The sequence below is a fragment of the Cherax quadricarinatus genome, chromosome 41 (genome assembly GCF_038502225.1).
Source record: "Cherax quadricarinatus isolate ZL_2023a chromosome 41, ASM3850222v1, whole genome shotgun sequence".
NCBI lineage: Eukaryota > Metazoa > Arthropoda > Malacostraca > Decapoda > Parastacidae > Cherax > Cherax quadricarinatus.
The window spans coordinates 10,515,118-10,531,232 of NC_091332.1; the positions used below are offsets into that span (position 1 = coordinate 10,515,118).

General features: G+C 37.1%; 1 protein-coding gene across 4 annotated transcripts in view; it reads left to right on the forward strand.

Moving 5' to 3' along the window:
* The window catches only part of Ube3a (ubiquitin protein ligase E3A), a 59,209-nt gene that overhangs the window by 23,398 nt on the left and 19,696 nt on the right, over positions 1-16,115 (forward strand). For all 4 annotated transcript variants that reach the window (XM_053786684.2, XM_070092993.1, XM_053786685.2 and 1 more), the window contains exons 3-6: positions 1,376-2,959; positions 10,900-11,044; positions 11,394-11,599; positions 14,227-14,394. In XM_053786684.2, coding sequence (XP_053642659.1) covers positions 1,376-2,959; positions 10,900-11,044; positions 11,394-11,599; positions 14,227-14,394 — 2,103 coding nt within the window. The remainder of the gene's footprint in view (positions 1-1,375; positions 2,960-10,899; positions 11,045-11,393; positions 11,600-14,226; positions 14,395-16,115) is intronic.

Consider the following 16,115-nt stretch of genomic DNA (forward strand, 5'->3'; position numbering starts at 1 on the left):
TCTCTCTCTCATTCATTCTCTCTCTCATTCATTCTCTCTCTCATTCATTCTCTCTCTCATTCATTCTCTCTCATTCATTCTCTCTCTCATTCATTCTCTCTCTCATTCATTCTCTCTCTCATTCATTCTCTCTCTCATTCATTCTCTCTCTCATTCATTCTCTCTCTCATTCATTCTCTCTCTCATTCATTCTCTCATTCATTCTCTCATTCATTCTCATTCATTCTCTCATTCTCTCTCTCATTCTCTCTCTCATTCTCTCATTCTCTCTCATTCTCTCTCTCATTCTCTCTCTTATTCTCTCTCTCATTCTCTCTCTCATTCTCTCTCTCATTCATTCTCTCATTCATTCTCTCATTCATTCTCTCATTCATTCTCTCATTCATTCTCTCATTCATTCATTCATTCATTCATTCATTCATTCATTCTCTCTCTCTCTCTCTCTCTCTCTCTCTCTCTCTCTCTCTCTCTCTCTCTCTCTCTCTCTCTCTCTCTCTCTCTCTCTCTCTCTCTCTCTCTCTCTCTCTCTCTCATACACACACACACACAACCCTCCCTCTATTTACCTACCTGCTGGATACTAAAGCCTTTAGCATTACAATCTCTTTTCAGTTCCTTCCCCGACCCTTCCTGGGATGAGCCCTACCCCTCCTTTCCTCCACCATGTTTTTTTTTCTTTTTTTGCACTGTCTTTGTTATATTCTGCTCTATCCTTTTTAAACGGCCACACTACCTCAGTAACCCTCCCCCTTCCCTGTCCTATGAATAATACTTTAGATAATCCCATACTGTCTTCTAATTTTTATGCTCTGAATTCTTTTCATAATATTGAAACCATACACTGCTATCAAACACCCCTCCTTGTCTTGCACAATATAAAGGATTGGCACCATTATACTCTTAAAGTGCCTGATCAGCCAAGTTGTGATGGCTGTGTTGGCATATAGGCTGCAAGCACTAACATTTTGGCAGATCTGGATACTAGGATGCCTCCAGCCAGTTGAAAAGGGAATCTCTCTAAAATTGCCTATGATAGGTTTTGATATTGCACATATAAGAAGTGTGTCTTTATTTAGCTCTCTCAACTTTTTTGTGTGTGCATGTGTACATATGTACGTATGTATAATTGTACATGTACAGTGTGTGTGTGTGTGTGTGTGTGTATATATATTTATGAGACGGCCGACTTGTTGAAAAAAAAATATATATATATGTATGTATGGATGTCAGTGATTGTTCATGTGTGTATATGTTAATACATGTATATGTATGTCAGTATGTACATGCATATGTATGTTAGTATCTACATACACCCAATTAAGTACCGTTAAAAAAAGTGTTGGCAATTCCTGTTATATTTGTTTCTTTGTTACAGATTGGCCCACTGTCTAGTAATGAAGCAGCAGGCAAGGCACTCCAACTATTTGCTACACGTGCCAGACTGTGTGAGGTGGTTGGTGCCAAAGTTGCCAGGTCCAGTCAGTCACTGACACTAAGTAGTGGTGTTAGCACTGCCTCTGCTCAGGGGCACACTTCTTCAGAAAGCACAGCCACCTGTTCTCTAGTGCGGGATGTTAATATGGCAGGCGCATTGACCCCAAGCACTCCCTTGCCCCCTTTGTCACCACAGGTGGATGGCTCTAGCAAAACTCCTGGACTCACAGAGAAGACGCTTTCCCTCACCATAGCCGAGTGTCATAGTTCAAATAATTATGCTAAACTTAGGCGACTATTATGGGCAGTATTTTCTAATGAAGTAGCTCTCAGACATAGCTTTCTAAGAAGCCCAGATTCAGAAGAAAGGTCAGATAACTCATTAATAGGATTCAAAAGTTTAGATAATTCTAGGGTTCAAAGCAAAGAGGAGTTACGCGCACTAGAAAGAGATTTAGACAAAGACCTAGATTGTGCCGAGGTTGTGTGTGTTGGGGAAGGTGCAACCAGTAGTTGTGAGGGAAATGAGAAAGATAAAGATGAAAGTCAGTGCGTTAAGGATGCCAGTTTGCCATCTACTCTGGATATCAGCGAAGTACGGAGAGCTTATGCTGCTCTGTTTGAGTGTTCTGAGGCAGAGTTTGGAAGTACACTGATGAATGCCATTGTACAGCTGCTGTCCGATTCTCTTAGTATACAGCTCCGTGCTCATAGAGATGCATTTACTGCCATACCAAATAATATCAACATTTTCATTATTCTTTTAGAAAGTCCAGCATTAAATACCACCGATTTTATTGAGATAGTGATGCCAAAGATGTGCCGAACAATCAGTCAATTGCCTGAAAAAGATCAAGCCCTCTTGACTAGACATTTGGCATCGTGGGAGGGGACACGGTTACATCGATTACTTGAATCTCTTCATCAGTTAATTACCATCAAGCTCCTTACCACTGAATTCTCTCGAGATTTTACCATCAACGATGAAGACAGCATTACCTCTGCAACACAAGTCATGAAGCTTTTGTTCTATGCCAGTATATTGGGAGGTGAATTAGACACTCCTCTGTTAAAAGACATACCCCCTGAAGAATCTTCCATTGAATCTATGCCTTTGCATGATGACCCATTTCTTGGTGTGAGTGGTGCTGGCAAAGATTGGGCAGCGAGGGCACCACCCAAGGACTCCTTAGGCACAGAACTTGGTGTACATGTCTTGGATGCTCGGACACCACTTGTGCCCCTTGCAGAGTTTTATGATGATTTTCTTAGTGACCAGTTGGAAATGGACAGAGATTTTGCTTACTATAAAGCAGGAAGTGGTGACAAGTTTAGCTTTCTTAACTACCCTTTCATCCTCACGGCAGCAACAAAAGCTCTTGGGCTCTACTATGATAATCGAATACGGATGTATTCTGAAAGAAGGATAAGCATTTATCAGCAAGTCATGGAGGGTATGCCTGCAAATCCTTACTTAAAACTCAGAGTGCGAAGAGACCACATAATTGATGATGCTCTTGTAGAGGTATGTAGTTATATATTCTCAGTTTGTGATAAATATTTTGGCAGTTTGGAGTTTGACTTTTAAACTGTCGTATCTGAGCGCCTTTGCAAAGACAGTGATTATGTATGAGTGAGGTGAAAGTGTTGAATGATGATGAAAGTATTTTCTTTTTGGGGATTTTCTTTCTTTTTTGGTCACCCTGCCTCGGTGGGAGATGACCGACGTGTTGAAGAAGAAAAGATTTGATATTGCCACATAATCATGATATTTTAATTTTCATTCTAGAAGTATCCATGAGTGAATGCAAAATTTCACATATTCAAAACTTAGGCGACCCATGCTGCGGTAAAAGGAGTTTCCAGTTTTATCAGTTTTCTTCATAATGAAGTATGTACTACATTTTTAAAACCTTTGACTACTGTTTTTAAGCCAGTCACACCTTTCAGCTAACCTTCCTTTGAATGTTCCTAGCACCACCTTCCATCTACATCACATTTATACACCCTGATAATCAACTTTAATTGCTCAACCCTTTCAAAATGATCAAACAAACCATCTCGGCAACTTTTATTCTGGTCCTTGAATTTTACCATAGACTTATTTCTTTCTGTAAATTTCTCATCACTCATATTACTCTCTTTCCCTAATCTTTTGTGATTTATTTTGTCTTCCATCTGACAGTGCATCCACACACAGTATCTCAATACCTTTACATGTTCCATTTTTTTTTTTTTTTTTTTGTCTTCACTAAAATATTTATTCTTACTTAATCTAATTACCATGCCCTGTTCTGTATTTCTTCCCTCTCTTAGATACCCTTTCAAACCCCCTCCAATTCTTGCAACTTTATTTATACTGGTTTTGTCAAACCCAGCACAAAAAAAATTCATTCTTCAGAATGTAGTACACCTACCATCCGACTTACGACATGCTCAACTTACGACCACTCGACTTACGACCGTGTTTTTTTTTTTTTTGCCAAATTTCTGGGAAATGAACAACTATTTGTGTTGTACACAGTGTTTATCCTAAACCTTACAGTATAAAATACAGTACTAACAGCATAAAAAGTAAAGTAAAACATGAAATACCAGAATAAAACAATAAAATAAAGTCATTACAAAAATGTGATGTTGATACAGTGGTCCCTCGTTTTTCGTAGTTAATTCGTTCCTGGAGTTGCTACTATTATCGAAATCTACGATTTTCGAATCAATTTTCCCCATAAGAAATAATGTAAATACAATTAATCCGTTCCTGATTCCCAGAAGTATTAAAACAAAAAAAATTTTTACATGAAATATAGATGTAGTACATAAACAATACAGTGGGAAATGATGAATGAAACATTAACAGCATAACACTTACCTTTATTGGAGATTCTTGTTAGTGTATGGGAGACTGGAGGAGGAGAGAGATTGGATTGTTTACAGTTTGGAAGGGGAATCCCCTTCCATCAACACCTCAGGTACCAATTGCTTTTCTGGGATTGCTTCTCTTCTCTGTTTCTTAATGCCACTAGGACCACCTTGAGAGTCACTGGAGTCCTGTCTCGCAAAATAACTGTGGAGAGAGCTCTGTTTCTGGCGTCTCTGTACATGTTGCCAACATGGCTTGCAACAACCTTGTCAGGGTGATGTTTCTCCATAAAGCTTTCCATCTTACCCCACATAGCAAAAATCTCTTCAATTTCTGAAGAAGGCACCTTCTTCCATCTCTCTTCCTCCTCCTTTGCAGCAAGATTCTGAGCTGCGATCTGTTGCTGTTCCTGCTGAAGCTCTTGCAGCTCCTCAGTGGTGAGCTCATCTTTACCACAGGCTTGTCACTAGGAGCTTTCTTTGGAGCCATGGTAGCTTATTTAGTACTTGCAAGCACTAAAATGAGTGGAATATTATGAAATATTTCGTAAGAGCACATGAGGGGACCTTCGCTCACTGGTAAACAATGCCAGACTGGCTGGGTAGGGAGGCCGCCCCGGCTCACACCGTGCGTACGCATCCCGGACGAACTACTATTCGCGAGTCAACCTATGATTAGCGAGCCCATGTTTGTACGAAAATATCCCTATGATTTCCGAAACCTATGATTCCCGAGAACTACGAAAAACGAGGGATCACTGTATTCAATAGTAAAGTTCGACTTACGTCCATTTCGACTTACGACCGGTTTCTCGGAACCGAACTCGGTCATAAGTTGGATGATAGATGTATTTTGTATTTTTACTCTGATAACCTACTGCCAACAGTAATCTTTAAATTGGAAGAGGCATTTAGAATGAAGGTGGGTATTTCATGGTACCCTAGCACCTGTGCAGAGAAAACTGTTAATATGGATATTTTTCAGGGACCTTAGAGATGGTCAAACTAGTGAGAATGCAGAAGTACAGGGTCTCTTTGACCCACCCTGAGCAAAGCTCTACATCTTAAGATTAGGGAGTAAATATTTAGTTTCCCTGCTAGGCAGAAAAGCATCCCATCATTGCATCCATACCTGGTCATTCTAAGAATCTGTATCCTTATTTTATCAGTGACAAAAAAAAAATCAGAGAGGGTAGAAAAGCTGTCAATATCAGTCACAAGTATATTAAAGGTACAGGAGGGCCCCACTTATATGGCTGGTTAGGTTCCAGGCTACCGCCTTAAAGCGGAAATCACCAAAAAGCGGAACGTCATTATTTCCACTTATAAATGCATATAAATGCTGGACAACAAGTTTACACTATCTTATATTATGTTAGTAATAGAAGTAGGCATTAAAAAACACAGTAAAAGGTAAAATACATACACAGTATATTCATTACTTACCTTAAAATATTTGTAGTCTTAATGTAGGGCGAGATGTAGCTGGTAGATGTAGCTATGTAGTCCACCTGGGCTACATAGTTAAACCTTCCTACATAGCTATATGATATTTAATGCAGCCTAGAGCCATATTATTACCATTGACACACTGAGTTTAATAATTTCTAACAACTATCCTAAGATGCCATCATAAACAAAGGGAGAAGTAATGAAAAGAATTCATGCCGAGAATTGTAAACAAAGCAGAATGCGTTGAGGGGAGTGACTGGGCCAAACGCAGATTCATACACGTTTTCTCTGGTGTTGGACCAGAGAAAACAATGTTTTTCCTCCGCCCGGCTACCACACCTCATATTTATGTGAAATTTATTGTACTGTGGGTGTATGTATCATGTTTATATGCTATGTAGCATGTTTCTTATATAATTTTGAAGAAAATATCATAGATGGATAAATGAAAATGTCTATATTAATGTAAAATAAGACATTTAACCCTTTCAGGGTTTCGGCCGTACTAGTACGACTTACGCACCATTGTCCATGACGTACTAGTACTCCTAAATTCTAGCGCCCTCAAATCTGGTGAGAGAAAGCTGGTAGGCCTACATATGAAAGAATGGATCTATGTGGTCAGTGGGTGCAGTATAAAAAAAATCCTGCAGCACACAGTGCGTAATGAGAAAAAAAAAACTTTGACCGTGTTTTTGGATTAAAACAGCGACTTTGCACTGTATTTTTGTATGGTATTTAGTTTTCCTGGTCTCATTTTATAGAATGGAAGACATATTACAGAAATTGAGATGATTTTGACTGGTTTTACAAGGAAAAGTACCTTGAAATTAAGCTCAAAGTAGCAGAAATGTTCGATTTTTACCAAAGTTCAAAAGTAAACAAATCATACTATGCGTCCAATACACGTCAACTGGTGAGTCTAATATTCTTTCACAAGTGCGCTGATATTATTTATACCATTTCTACACTAATGCAGTAGTCTGCATAACAGTAAATCTTCTATTTTTTTTGAGAATAAAAATTCAAAGTGAAAAGCAAAAGAATGTAAGAGGGGCATGGGGACGTGACTAATGAACAGAGGAAATGTTATTTTAGTGCCAGGAATGTCTTTCTTGTTTATTCTGGACCCTATTCAGAAATTGGCATCTTTTGAAATTTGTGTGAGATTGGCAAAATTGCTAAATTCTGACCACTGTATTGGATAGTTGAAATTGGTAAATGGGTGGTTTCTTGTACTCATTCGATAGAAAAAATGGAGTTCTAGTGAAATAGTTATGATTTTTGTCGACTAATACAGTGGAATTGGCTGAAAATAGGGCTCAAAATGGGCAAAATCGCCAATGCGTAAACATCGTTGAGACTGATAACTTTGCAAGAGAGCATAATTCCGTAAGTTTTCCATCAAATTTCATACTTTTGGTGTCATTATGATCGGGAAAAGAATCTCTATCTTTTCATAAGAAAAAATATTTTTTTTTTTTTTTTTTTTTTTTTTTTTTTTTTTAAATTTGGGGGACCCTGAGAACAAGTCTCGGAGAGGGCCTGTGGACCCTGAAAGGGTTAATGTGCCCGAGTGATTATTATTACGTATTAGTATTATTACTTTGGCGTTAAGACTAGAGGGACACTTTGTGATTTTAATGTGTACCTGCATGCCAGCACAGTGTGTAAGTTTGTTTAGGTACAGGTACACATAACTATAATTATCAGAGTACATACATATAAAATATGCAGTAACTTTAAAACCCTTGAAATTTTGGCAAGTTCCCAGACATAATGGAGATATGCTCACGGAGAATGTAAACAAATTGGGTGGGGCATGGTGACCGTAGTAGAAAGACAGGGGGAGCCATATACAGTGGACCCCCGGTATTCGATGGCATCGGTATTCGATAAATCCGGTATTCGATGCATTATATTGCAAAAAAATTTCCTCGGTATTCAATTGAAAACCCGGTATTCGATACGATTGTTACGAGACCTGTCCACATGTGGCCTGAACTGCCTCTTGTGTGCCAGTGTTTACAAGCCAGCCAGTGTGCGCGCATCTAAGGATACATTCGGTACATTCCATATTATCCATATTATCACTGTGTTTGGTGCTTGTTTCTGCAAAATAAGTCACCATGGGCCCAAAGAAAGCTTCTAGTGCCAACCCTGTGGTAAAAAGGGTGAGAATTAGTATGGAAATTAAGAAAGATTTTGAAGGGTTTGGGGCTAACCCTAAGAAGCCTATACCAGTTGTGGAATACATTGTGCCTACTTCAAAAATTAAGGAAATGTGTGCACAGTGGGTTGAAGTGCAAACCTTTATGGATGAAAATCACCCTAACACAGCTATTACAATGACAATGTTGTGGCCCATTTTAGACAAATCGTAAAGGAACGGGAGGTACAGAGCTCTATGGACAGATTTGTTGTGCGACAGAGGTCCAGTGACTGAAGCTGGTCCTAGTGGCATTAAAAGAAGAAAGGAAGTAACCCTGGAAAAGGACTTGCTACCTCAAGTCCTAATGGAAGGGGATTCACCTTCTAAACACTAACACCTCTCCCCTTCTTCCATCCCATCAATCATCACCAGATCTTCATTAAAGGTAAGTGTCAGTTATTTTATTGTCATTGTAATTATTCTATTGCATTAAACTTAATATTTCATGTAGTAAAATTTTTTTTTTCGTACTTTTGGGTGTCTTGCACGGATTAATTTGATTTTCATTATTTCTTATGAGGAAAATTGATTCAGTTTTCGATATTATTGGTATTCGATGAGGTCTCAGGAACGGATTAATATCGAATACCGGGGGTCCACTGTAGTGAGTTTTGGTCATAATTTGAAATGTCCGTATTAGCAGAACTGCATAACGTGAAACACTGTAAAGTGGGGCCCTGCTGTACATACATACGTACTTTTAGCTAAACCAGTGCCAGTACTTGGAGATTAGTCTTAGCCTTGATTCAAGGAGCAATTCACAGTTGCTTATACTGCCATATTACACCATGAGTAAAGTATGTACATAATGGGGATCTGTTTTAGTTTCTTGCCTTTATGGTCCATGTCGTGCTGAGTGGGGTTCCCACGGGATCTTTGTGAACCTTTCCATGGTCTGACCAATAACTAGCCGGCCCTCACTAACATAAAGTTGAAAGGTGCTAAAGTTATTGTGATTCCCTAGATTGTTAATTAGGAATACATATAAGGAAACAGTAGCAGAAATTGTATTAGTTACTGAGATGTACATTGTGCTATCCTTGATGGTCCAGTGATATACTGTTACAGTACCACATTATAAGATAAAGTGTTTCTTAACATGTTGTATTGATGTCCCACAAATGCTACATGGTTGACTACTGGTCTTAGGGTTTACATAATGTTACATGAAAGTGGTACTACAGTATTTGTAAGTTGTAGCCCCTCTTTGGTCCCCAAGAAGGCACATAATTACTAATACAAAGGAGCTGGACATACTTCTGGTGTTGTAGGTAAAAAGTTTGAGAGATTTTGGCTCTATTTGCTGTATGCTTGATGGCTTACTGTGAATATCATTTTGGCAAAAGGTTAGTTCTTATATATAGAACATGTTCTTGCAAATAGTTATAATTATCTTGAAATGTAAGTTGTATGCCATTTATGCAGAATTACTGCAATGTTTGGTACTGTTACAGATACCTGTGCACAGTGAGCCTCATATGTTCCCTTAACCCTTTGACTGTTTCAGGCCCCTTTCTGAAACTGTCATTCTATGTCGCTCAGTTTTTGAAAAAAAAAAATTATTTTTTCTTATGAAATGATAGAGAATCTTTTCCCGGTGGTAATGACACCAAAAGTTCGAAATTTGGTTGAAAACTCATTTAATTATGCTCCCGCAAAGTTAGCGGTCTCGGCGACATATGCGTATCGGCGATTTCACTGACTTTGAGCCCTATTTTCAGCCAATTCCATTGTTCCAGTTGACCAAACTCATAGCTATTTCTTTAGAACTCCATTTTATCTATCAGCTGAGTACAAGAAACCTCCCATTTACTAATTTGGACTACCCAATATGGTGGTCAGAAATTGGCAATTTGGCCAATTTCACGCAAATTAAAAAAGATGCCAATTTCAAAATAGGGTCCAGAATAAACAAGGTAGACATTCGTGGCACTAAAATAACATATGCTCTGTTCATTAGTCACATCTCTAGGCCCCTCTCCTATTATTATTGCTTTCTATTTTGATTTTTTATTCATACAAAAAAATACAAAATTTACTGTTAGGCAGACTACTGCATTATTGTAAAAATGGTATAAATAATATCAGTGCACTAGTGAAAGAATATTAGACTCCCCAGTTGACGTGTATTGGACGTGTGGTGCGATTTATTTACTCCTGAACATTGGTAAAAATCGAACATTTCCGCTACTTTGAGCTCAGTTTCAAGGTCGTTTTCATCATCAAAGTAATGAAAATCATCTCTATTTCTGTAATATGTTTTCCATTTTATCACCTAAGACCATGAAAACGCGAATACAACGATAAATACTATACGAAAATACACCTCAAAGTCGGCGTTTTATTCCAAAAAAACGATCAGAGTTTTTTTTTCTCATTACGCAATGTGTGCTGCAGGATTTTTTTATGTGGTGCACACTGACCACACAGACCCATTCTCTCACATGTGGGCCTACCAGCTTTCTCCCACTTGATTTGAAGCTGCTAGAATTATTGAGTATGTATACGTCAGAAACATTGGCTCGTAAGACGTATTTATACGTCGAAAACAGTCAAAGGGTTAACTAGCTAGTTGGGGCCTTTATAATCTCCATTTACACCTTTTCCTTGATATAAGTTGCAACATCAAATTTTAGCTTTCAAGTATTCCTATTTAATACAAAATTGCATTGTTCATGAAATGGTGAAAATTATGACAGCTGTTATTTTATCAATGGATATTGACTGAGTGGAATCAATTTAAATTTTTTTTTTTTTTTTTTTTAATGTGAACAACGATATGTTTGAGGACATTTATTAAGTATTGACATCCAATGTAATGAATTGTACTGAATTATTTAGATGGTCTAACTTCACTCTGAATTTGAGAACACTGGAGACATAAGTCTTTTTCATACAAACATGAAAACTAAATGACAATTTTTTGCATTTGTGAATAGCTGGAGATGGTAGCACTAGAAAATCCTGGCGATCTTAAGAAGCAGATGGTGGTAGAGTTTGAGGGGGAGCAAGGAATTGATGAAGGTGGTGTCAGCAAGGAGTTCTTCCAGCTCATTGTGGAGCAGATATTTAACCCTGACTATGGTAGGTATAAATTCCAGCACCATTACTCTTAATTAGGGAACAAAAAGGCACAATACTGTAACTGGAACAATACACAAATAACACGCAGATAGGAGAAAAAATTTATAATGATGTTTTGGTCTGACTTGGACCATTGTGTGACTATTTAAACAAGTTGGACCGAAATGTCGTCATAAGTTTCTTTCTCCTATGTGTGGGTCATCTGTGTACCCTTAATTGTAAGGTGAAATAATATCTTAAATATTTCTTTTAACATTTGGTGTTCATTTATTAGTATTTGAATGTATTATAAATTATAACATTTTTTATAATGTAAAGAAAAGTTTAATATATTCCTTATATGTTGCAGCTATGTTTTGTCTCAATAATGAAACTCAGACCTTCTGGTTCAATCCAAACTGCTTTGAAAGTGATGCGCAGTTCACTCTAGTCGGCATTGTGCTAGGACTTGCCATCTATAACAATGTGATTCTTGATGTACATTTCCCACCAGTAATGTACAAGAAGCTCTGCAGTAAGCCGGGTTCATTTCATTGTCTTCGAGACTGGAATCCTGTAAGCTATTTATATTATCACTTATTGTGTTTGTTTTAATCATTATTTGACTGTGCACTAAAATTCCTTCCTTTATTGAGTACTAACCCTTTCAGGGTCCTTGCTGTAGATCTACTGCTTTACGTTGAGGGTCCAAACCGTAGATCTACGCCATGAGCTCAGCTCACTCTGAAAAGCTGTGAGTGGTAAATTTGGGCCTAGATATGAGAGAATACATCTATGTGGTATGTGTGCACCACATAAAACAAATCCTGCAGCACACAGTGCATAATGAGAGAAAAAAAACTGAGACCGTAATTTTCGATTAAAACGACGACTTTGCAGTGTTTTTTGTATGTTTTTTATAGTTGTATTTGCGAATTCTTGGTCTCATTTGATAGAATGGAAGATACATTACAGAAATAGAGATGATTTTGATTGGTTTTAGTACTGAAAATAGCATGAAACTGAGCTCAAAGTAGTGGAAATGTTAAATTTTTGCTGGTGTTCAAAAGTAAACAAATGACCTCACACGTCTAATACACACCAGCTGGTGGGTCTAATATATGTTCACAAATGTGGTGATGTTATTTATACAATTATTACAATATTGCATAACAGTAAATCAATTTTTTGGTATGAATAAAAATTCATTATGTGAATAAAAAATCAAGATGGAATTCATTTGTAAAGCCTCAAAACATAACCAATGAACAGAGGAAATGTTAGTTTAGTGCCAGGAATGCCTGCATTGTTTATTCTGGACTCTATTTTGAAATTGGAATATTTTGAACCTTGCATTAAATTGGCCAAATTACCAATTTCCGATCACTTTATTTTGTAGTTGAAACAGATGACTTGGCGATTTCTTGTGCTCAGTCGATAGAATAGAAGTAATACTAGTGAAATAGCTAAGAATTTGGTTGACTGGTCAAAGTCGGCAAAATCGCTGATGCGTAAATATCGCTGACACATCTAAATTCGCGAGAGCATAATTTTGTCAATTTTCCATCAGATTTCTTACTTTTTGTTTTATTACCTTCAGAAAAATATTCTCTACCATTTCATAAGAAAAAATAACAAAAATATTTGTTGAAAATTCTTGGACACTGGTACACACTTTGAAATTTGGTCTCTGGACCTTGAAAGGGTTAAAGGTAACCTCTTCTGATAAATTTGGTTCCTGTAGATGGAGTTGTGTTGAAAGGTATTCAAGGAAATAAAACAACTGACAATTGTGCTCATACAGGTCTCCCTCCACATTTGCGAGGGTTAGGGGATCAAGAACCTCGTGAATATTGAAGAATTGTGAATGTTTGGTGCACAAATATATTGTAGGGAAATATAATAATAGCATTTACTTAGCCTAACAATACTGCTTCCTTAACCTATTGAACCATGAACAATCATAAAACACATGAAAACATCATAAAATATTGTACTAGTTCCAGCCCTTTGATAAAGAAGGTGAGAAAGACTATAGAATTCAAGAAAGAACTCGTAGCAGAGTTCCAAAGTGCAGCACTAGTTGATAAAGGCTATTGTGCCAGCCAGTGATAAAGTGTAGCATTAACAGTGTAGCAAGTAAGTTAAGTGATTAATCGATAGAAAAAGGACAGCATGAGCCTAACTCCTCCAATGTTATTGGAGCTATATATAGGGCGACTGACAACACTGCCGTCTCTACTGCCGCCTCCACCACTATGTAAGGCTTATGCTCTCAGTGGTCCTTATACACGCAACAACAACAACAACACTCGTGACATATTTAATGAAATATTTTATTCATTCTAGAGTATGTGTCATGTTTTTATATTATTAATATTGTTTATTATGTCATATTAGATGAATTGTGATAGATAAATAAGCTGTAGAGTTGATATTTGTATCATATTGAAGAACTATCTTGTCTTATCTCCAAAAAAAACTCTGCCACAGCCACAATTCCTAACATGTAATGACATATTTTAAATATGATTGGGCAGCTGGGCATTCGCAAATGTTCAAAGCCCGTGAAAGTGTAACTCGTGAATGTGGAGGGAGACCTGTACAGTGTTAATGGAAGCCTTTAAGGTGGAACAAATAATGTAGGTTAGAGATCTCAAAAAAAAGTACTTACATTACGGGAATAAAAAATATTGAAACAAGTAAATAGAAGTGTACAAGTAAAAATGGGTTTATTACCGAGAGTGAGTAGAAGTTTGTAAAAATTTACCTCACACTTTATCACCACATCCACTTTTCCTTCTGAATCTACTCTGATCTTCTTCAGTCATGCTTTAGTTTTTCCAGTCATTTATAGCAGTCACACGTTTAATTGTTTAGTTTTAATATTGCTCTCTTTGTATGTATTATGTATTCAAAAATAGTTGGAAGTAAAATGGCAGAATCATTGTTCTGTTGTGTGTGTTTTTTCCATGTGATTCCTCTAAAATACTCGGGTTATTTTGATGTATTTGAAGGACATTGAACATTTCTGTGGAAATACTGTAATGTATAATTTTTGTTTTAAATGGATCATGGAGTAGCAAGCTGAATATTTCTTTGTTATTTGTACTGTTGTTCTAACAGAATTGCAGTTATATAGTAAATGTTTTTAATATCAGAACAGACATAGTAGTTTTTATGATACGTATTTCTAATTTCAGACACTGTATCGAAGCCTTGTTGAACTTCTGGAATACGAGGGAGATGACATGGAAGATGTTTTCATGCAGACTTTTCGTGTTGGTTACCAAGATGTATTTGGTACTAGCCTTACACACGACCTCAAGACAGATGGAGATAACATCCTTGTTAGCCAAAGTTCCAAACATGTATGTTCCAAGTTGAGAGATTTAAAAGATGTGTTTGCACATGATGCATATATGACTTTTTATTCCTTTAACTTTGGAATAAAAATGGTAATTGATTTAAGAAATGGTGAAAATAGTTAGGTTGTATAGGATTGATGAAACAGTATTAAATGTAAGACAGGAACACTCAAGAAGTTATAGAGAAATGATAAGTCAAAAAATTGTTTTGATTTTATCTATTTTTAGTTCTTCTTTTGTAATAACAGATAGACAGAAATGTTGAAAAGATTATAGAGGATATAGTGTATATATATAGTATACAGTACATTATTTTCATTAGCTTAGAGCAGGTGTGGTCACTGAAGAAGGAGGGCACATTGAACATTTAATTAAATAAGGAAAAGATGAGCTACAAACTGCCCTTGCTGAGGTAGGAGTGAGGTGAAGGCAGAATTATGGGGTTGGATTCTTGATTATAGGAAAAAAAGTTAGGATAGCAGTGGGGCACCCCTTAACCCGTAAACGGTCCAAACGTATATATACGTTTTTTCAACATTTGAAAGTATGTAAAAAAAAGTAGATCTTCTTTTTTTTTTTTGCATTTGAAAATGTGTAAGAAAAACTTTGACCTACTTTTTTTTTTTTTTGTTATATTTGAAAATATGTAAAAAAAAAAACGTAGATCTACTTTTGGAGCACTACACATGTGAATGTAGATCTGCTTGGACTGTTTACGGGTTAAAGGAGGTTCCTTCATTCCGCTGAGGGACTCTTGATTCAAGAAATTGGATTTGTCCTCCCTTTCCTTAGATCATAACTGGTTGCCTCCCATTACCCAGGCACTGAATGATTCTTACGGGTTTATTGCATCCCCCAAATGTAGTAATACAAGCAGTGGGGTAATATACACAAAACCTGCACATGGGAGAGAGAAGCTTATGACAATATTTCAGTCTAATTTGGACCATTTACAAAGTCACTAAAACAAAAGAGTGAGGGAGCCAGTATATATATATAGGCGAGGGAGACAAGGACGGGACCTGTCTTTGTTCCCCTCGACTATGTGTACTGGCTTCTTCTTGTGTTAGTGAGGCTTTGTAAGTGGTTCAAGTCGAGCTGAAACATTGTCATAGGCTTCTCCTGTGTGCAGGTTATTTGTGTATTGTGCCTTTTTGTTCTTTAGTAGGGTAATATAAAGTCTTGGCTAAGGCATTTTAATGCAGTGTGTGTACACAAGTGGAAGAGTGGGAGTGAGCAGCATTGGCATATACAGTGGTACCTTGACTTATGAGTTTAATTCATTCCATGACTGAGCTTGTAACTTAATTTGCTCATATATCAAATCAATTTTCCTCAATGAAATTAATTGAAATGCCATTAATCTGTTACAGCCCCCCAAAAAACCACCCTAGGGGCAGGAGAAAATGCTTCAATATAACACTAATATCAAATCCACGGGGGCGTTGACCCCCGGAACTCTCTCCAGGTAAACTCCAGGTAATAAACACTAAGTAACATAGAAACATGATGTATACTCTAGAATGTATAATATATGCCATAATATGGTGAGCGTCCAGGACCAGTCCAAGCATACAGAATTATTACTGCTCCTTCCTGAAATGTGTTCTTTGGTTCTGGGTAATAGAAAATGGAGTTTTTGAGAGGCTGACTGCACTAGATCATTAGTGCAGTGATATATGAATATCTCAGAAGTAAGTAATTGACTTATTTCATGAAGCCCA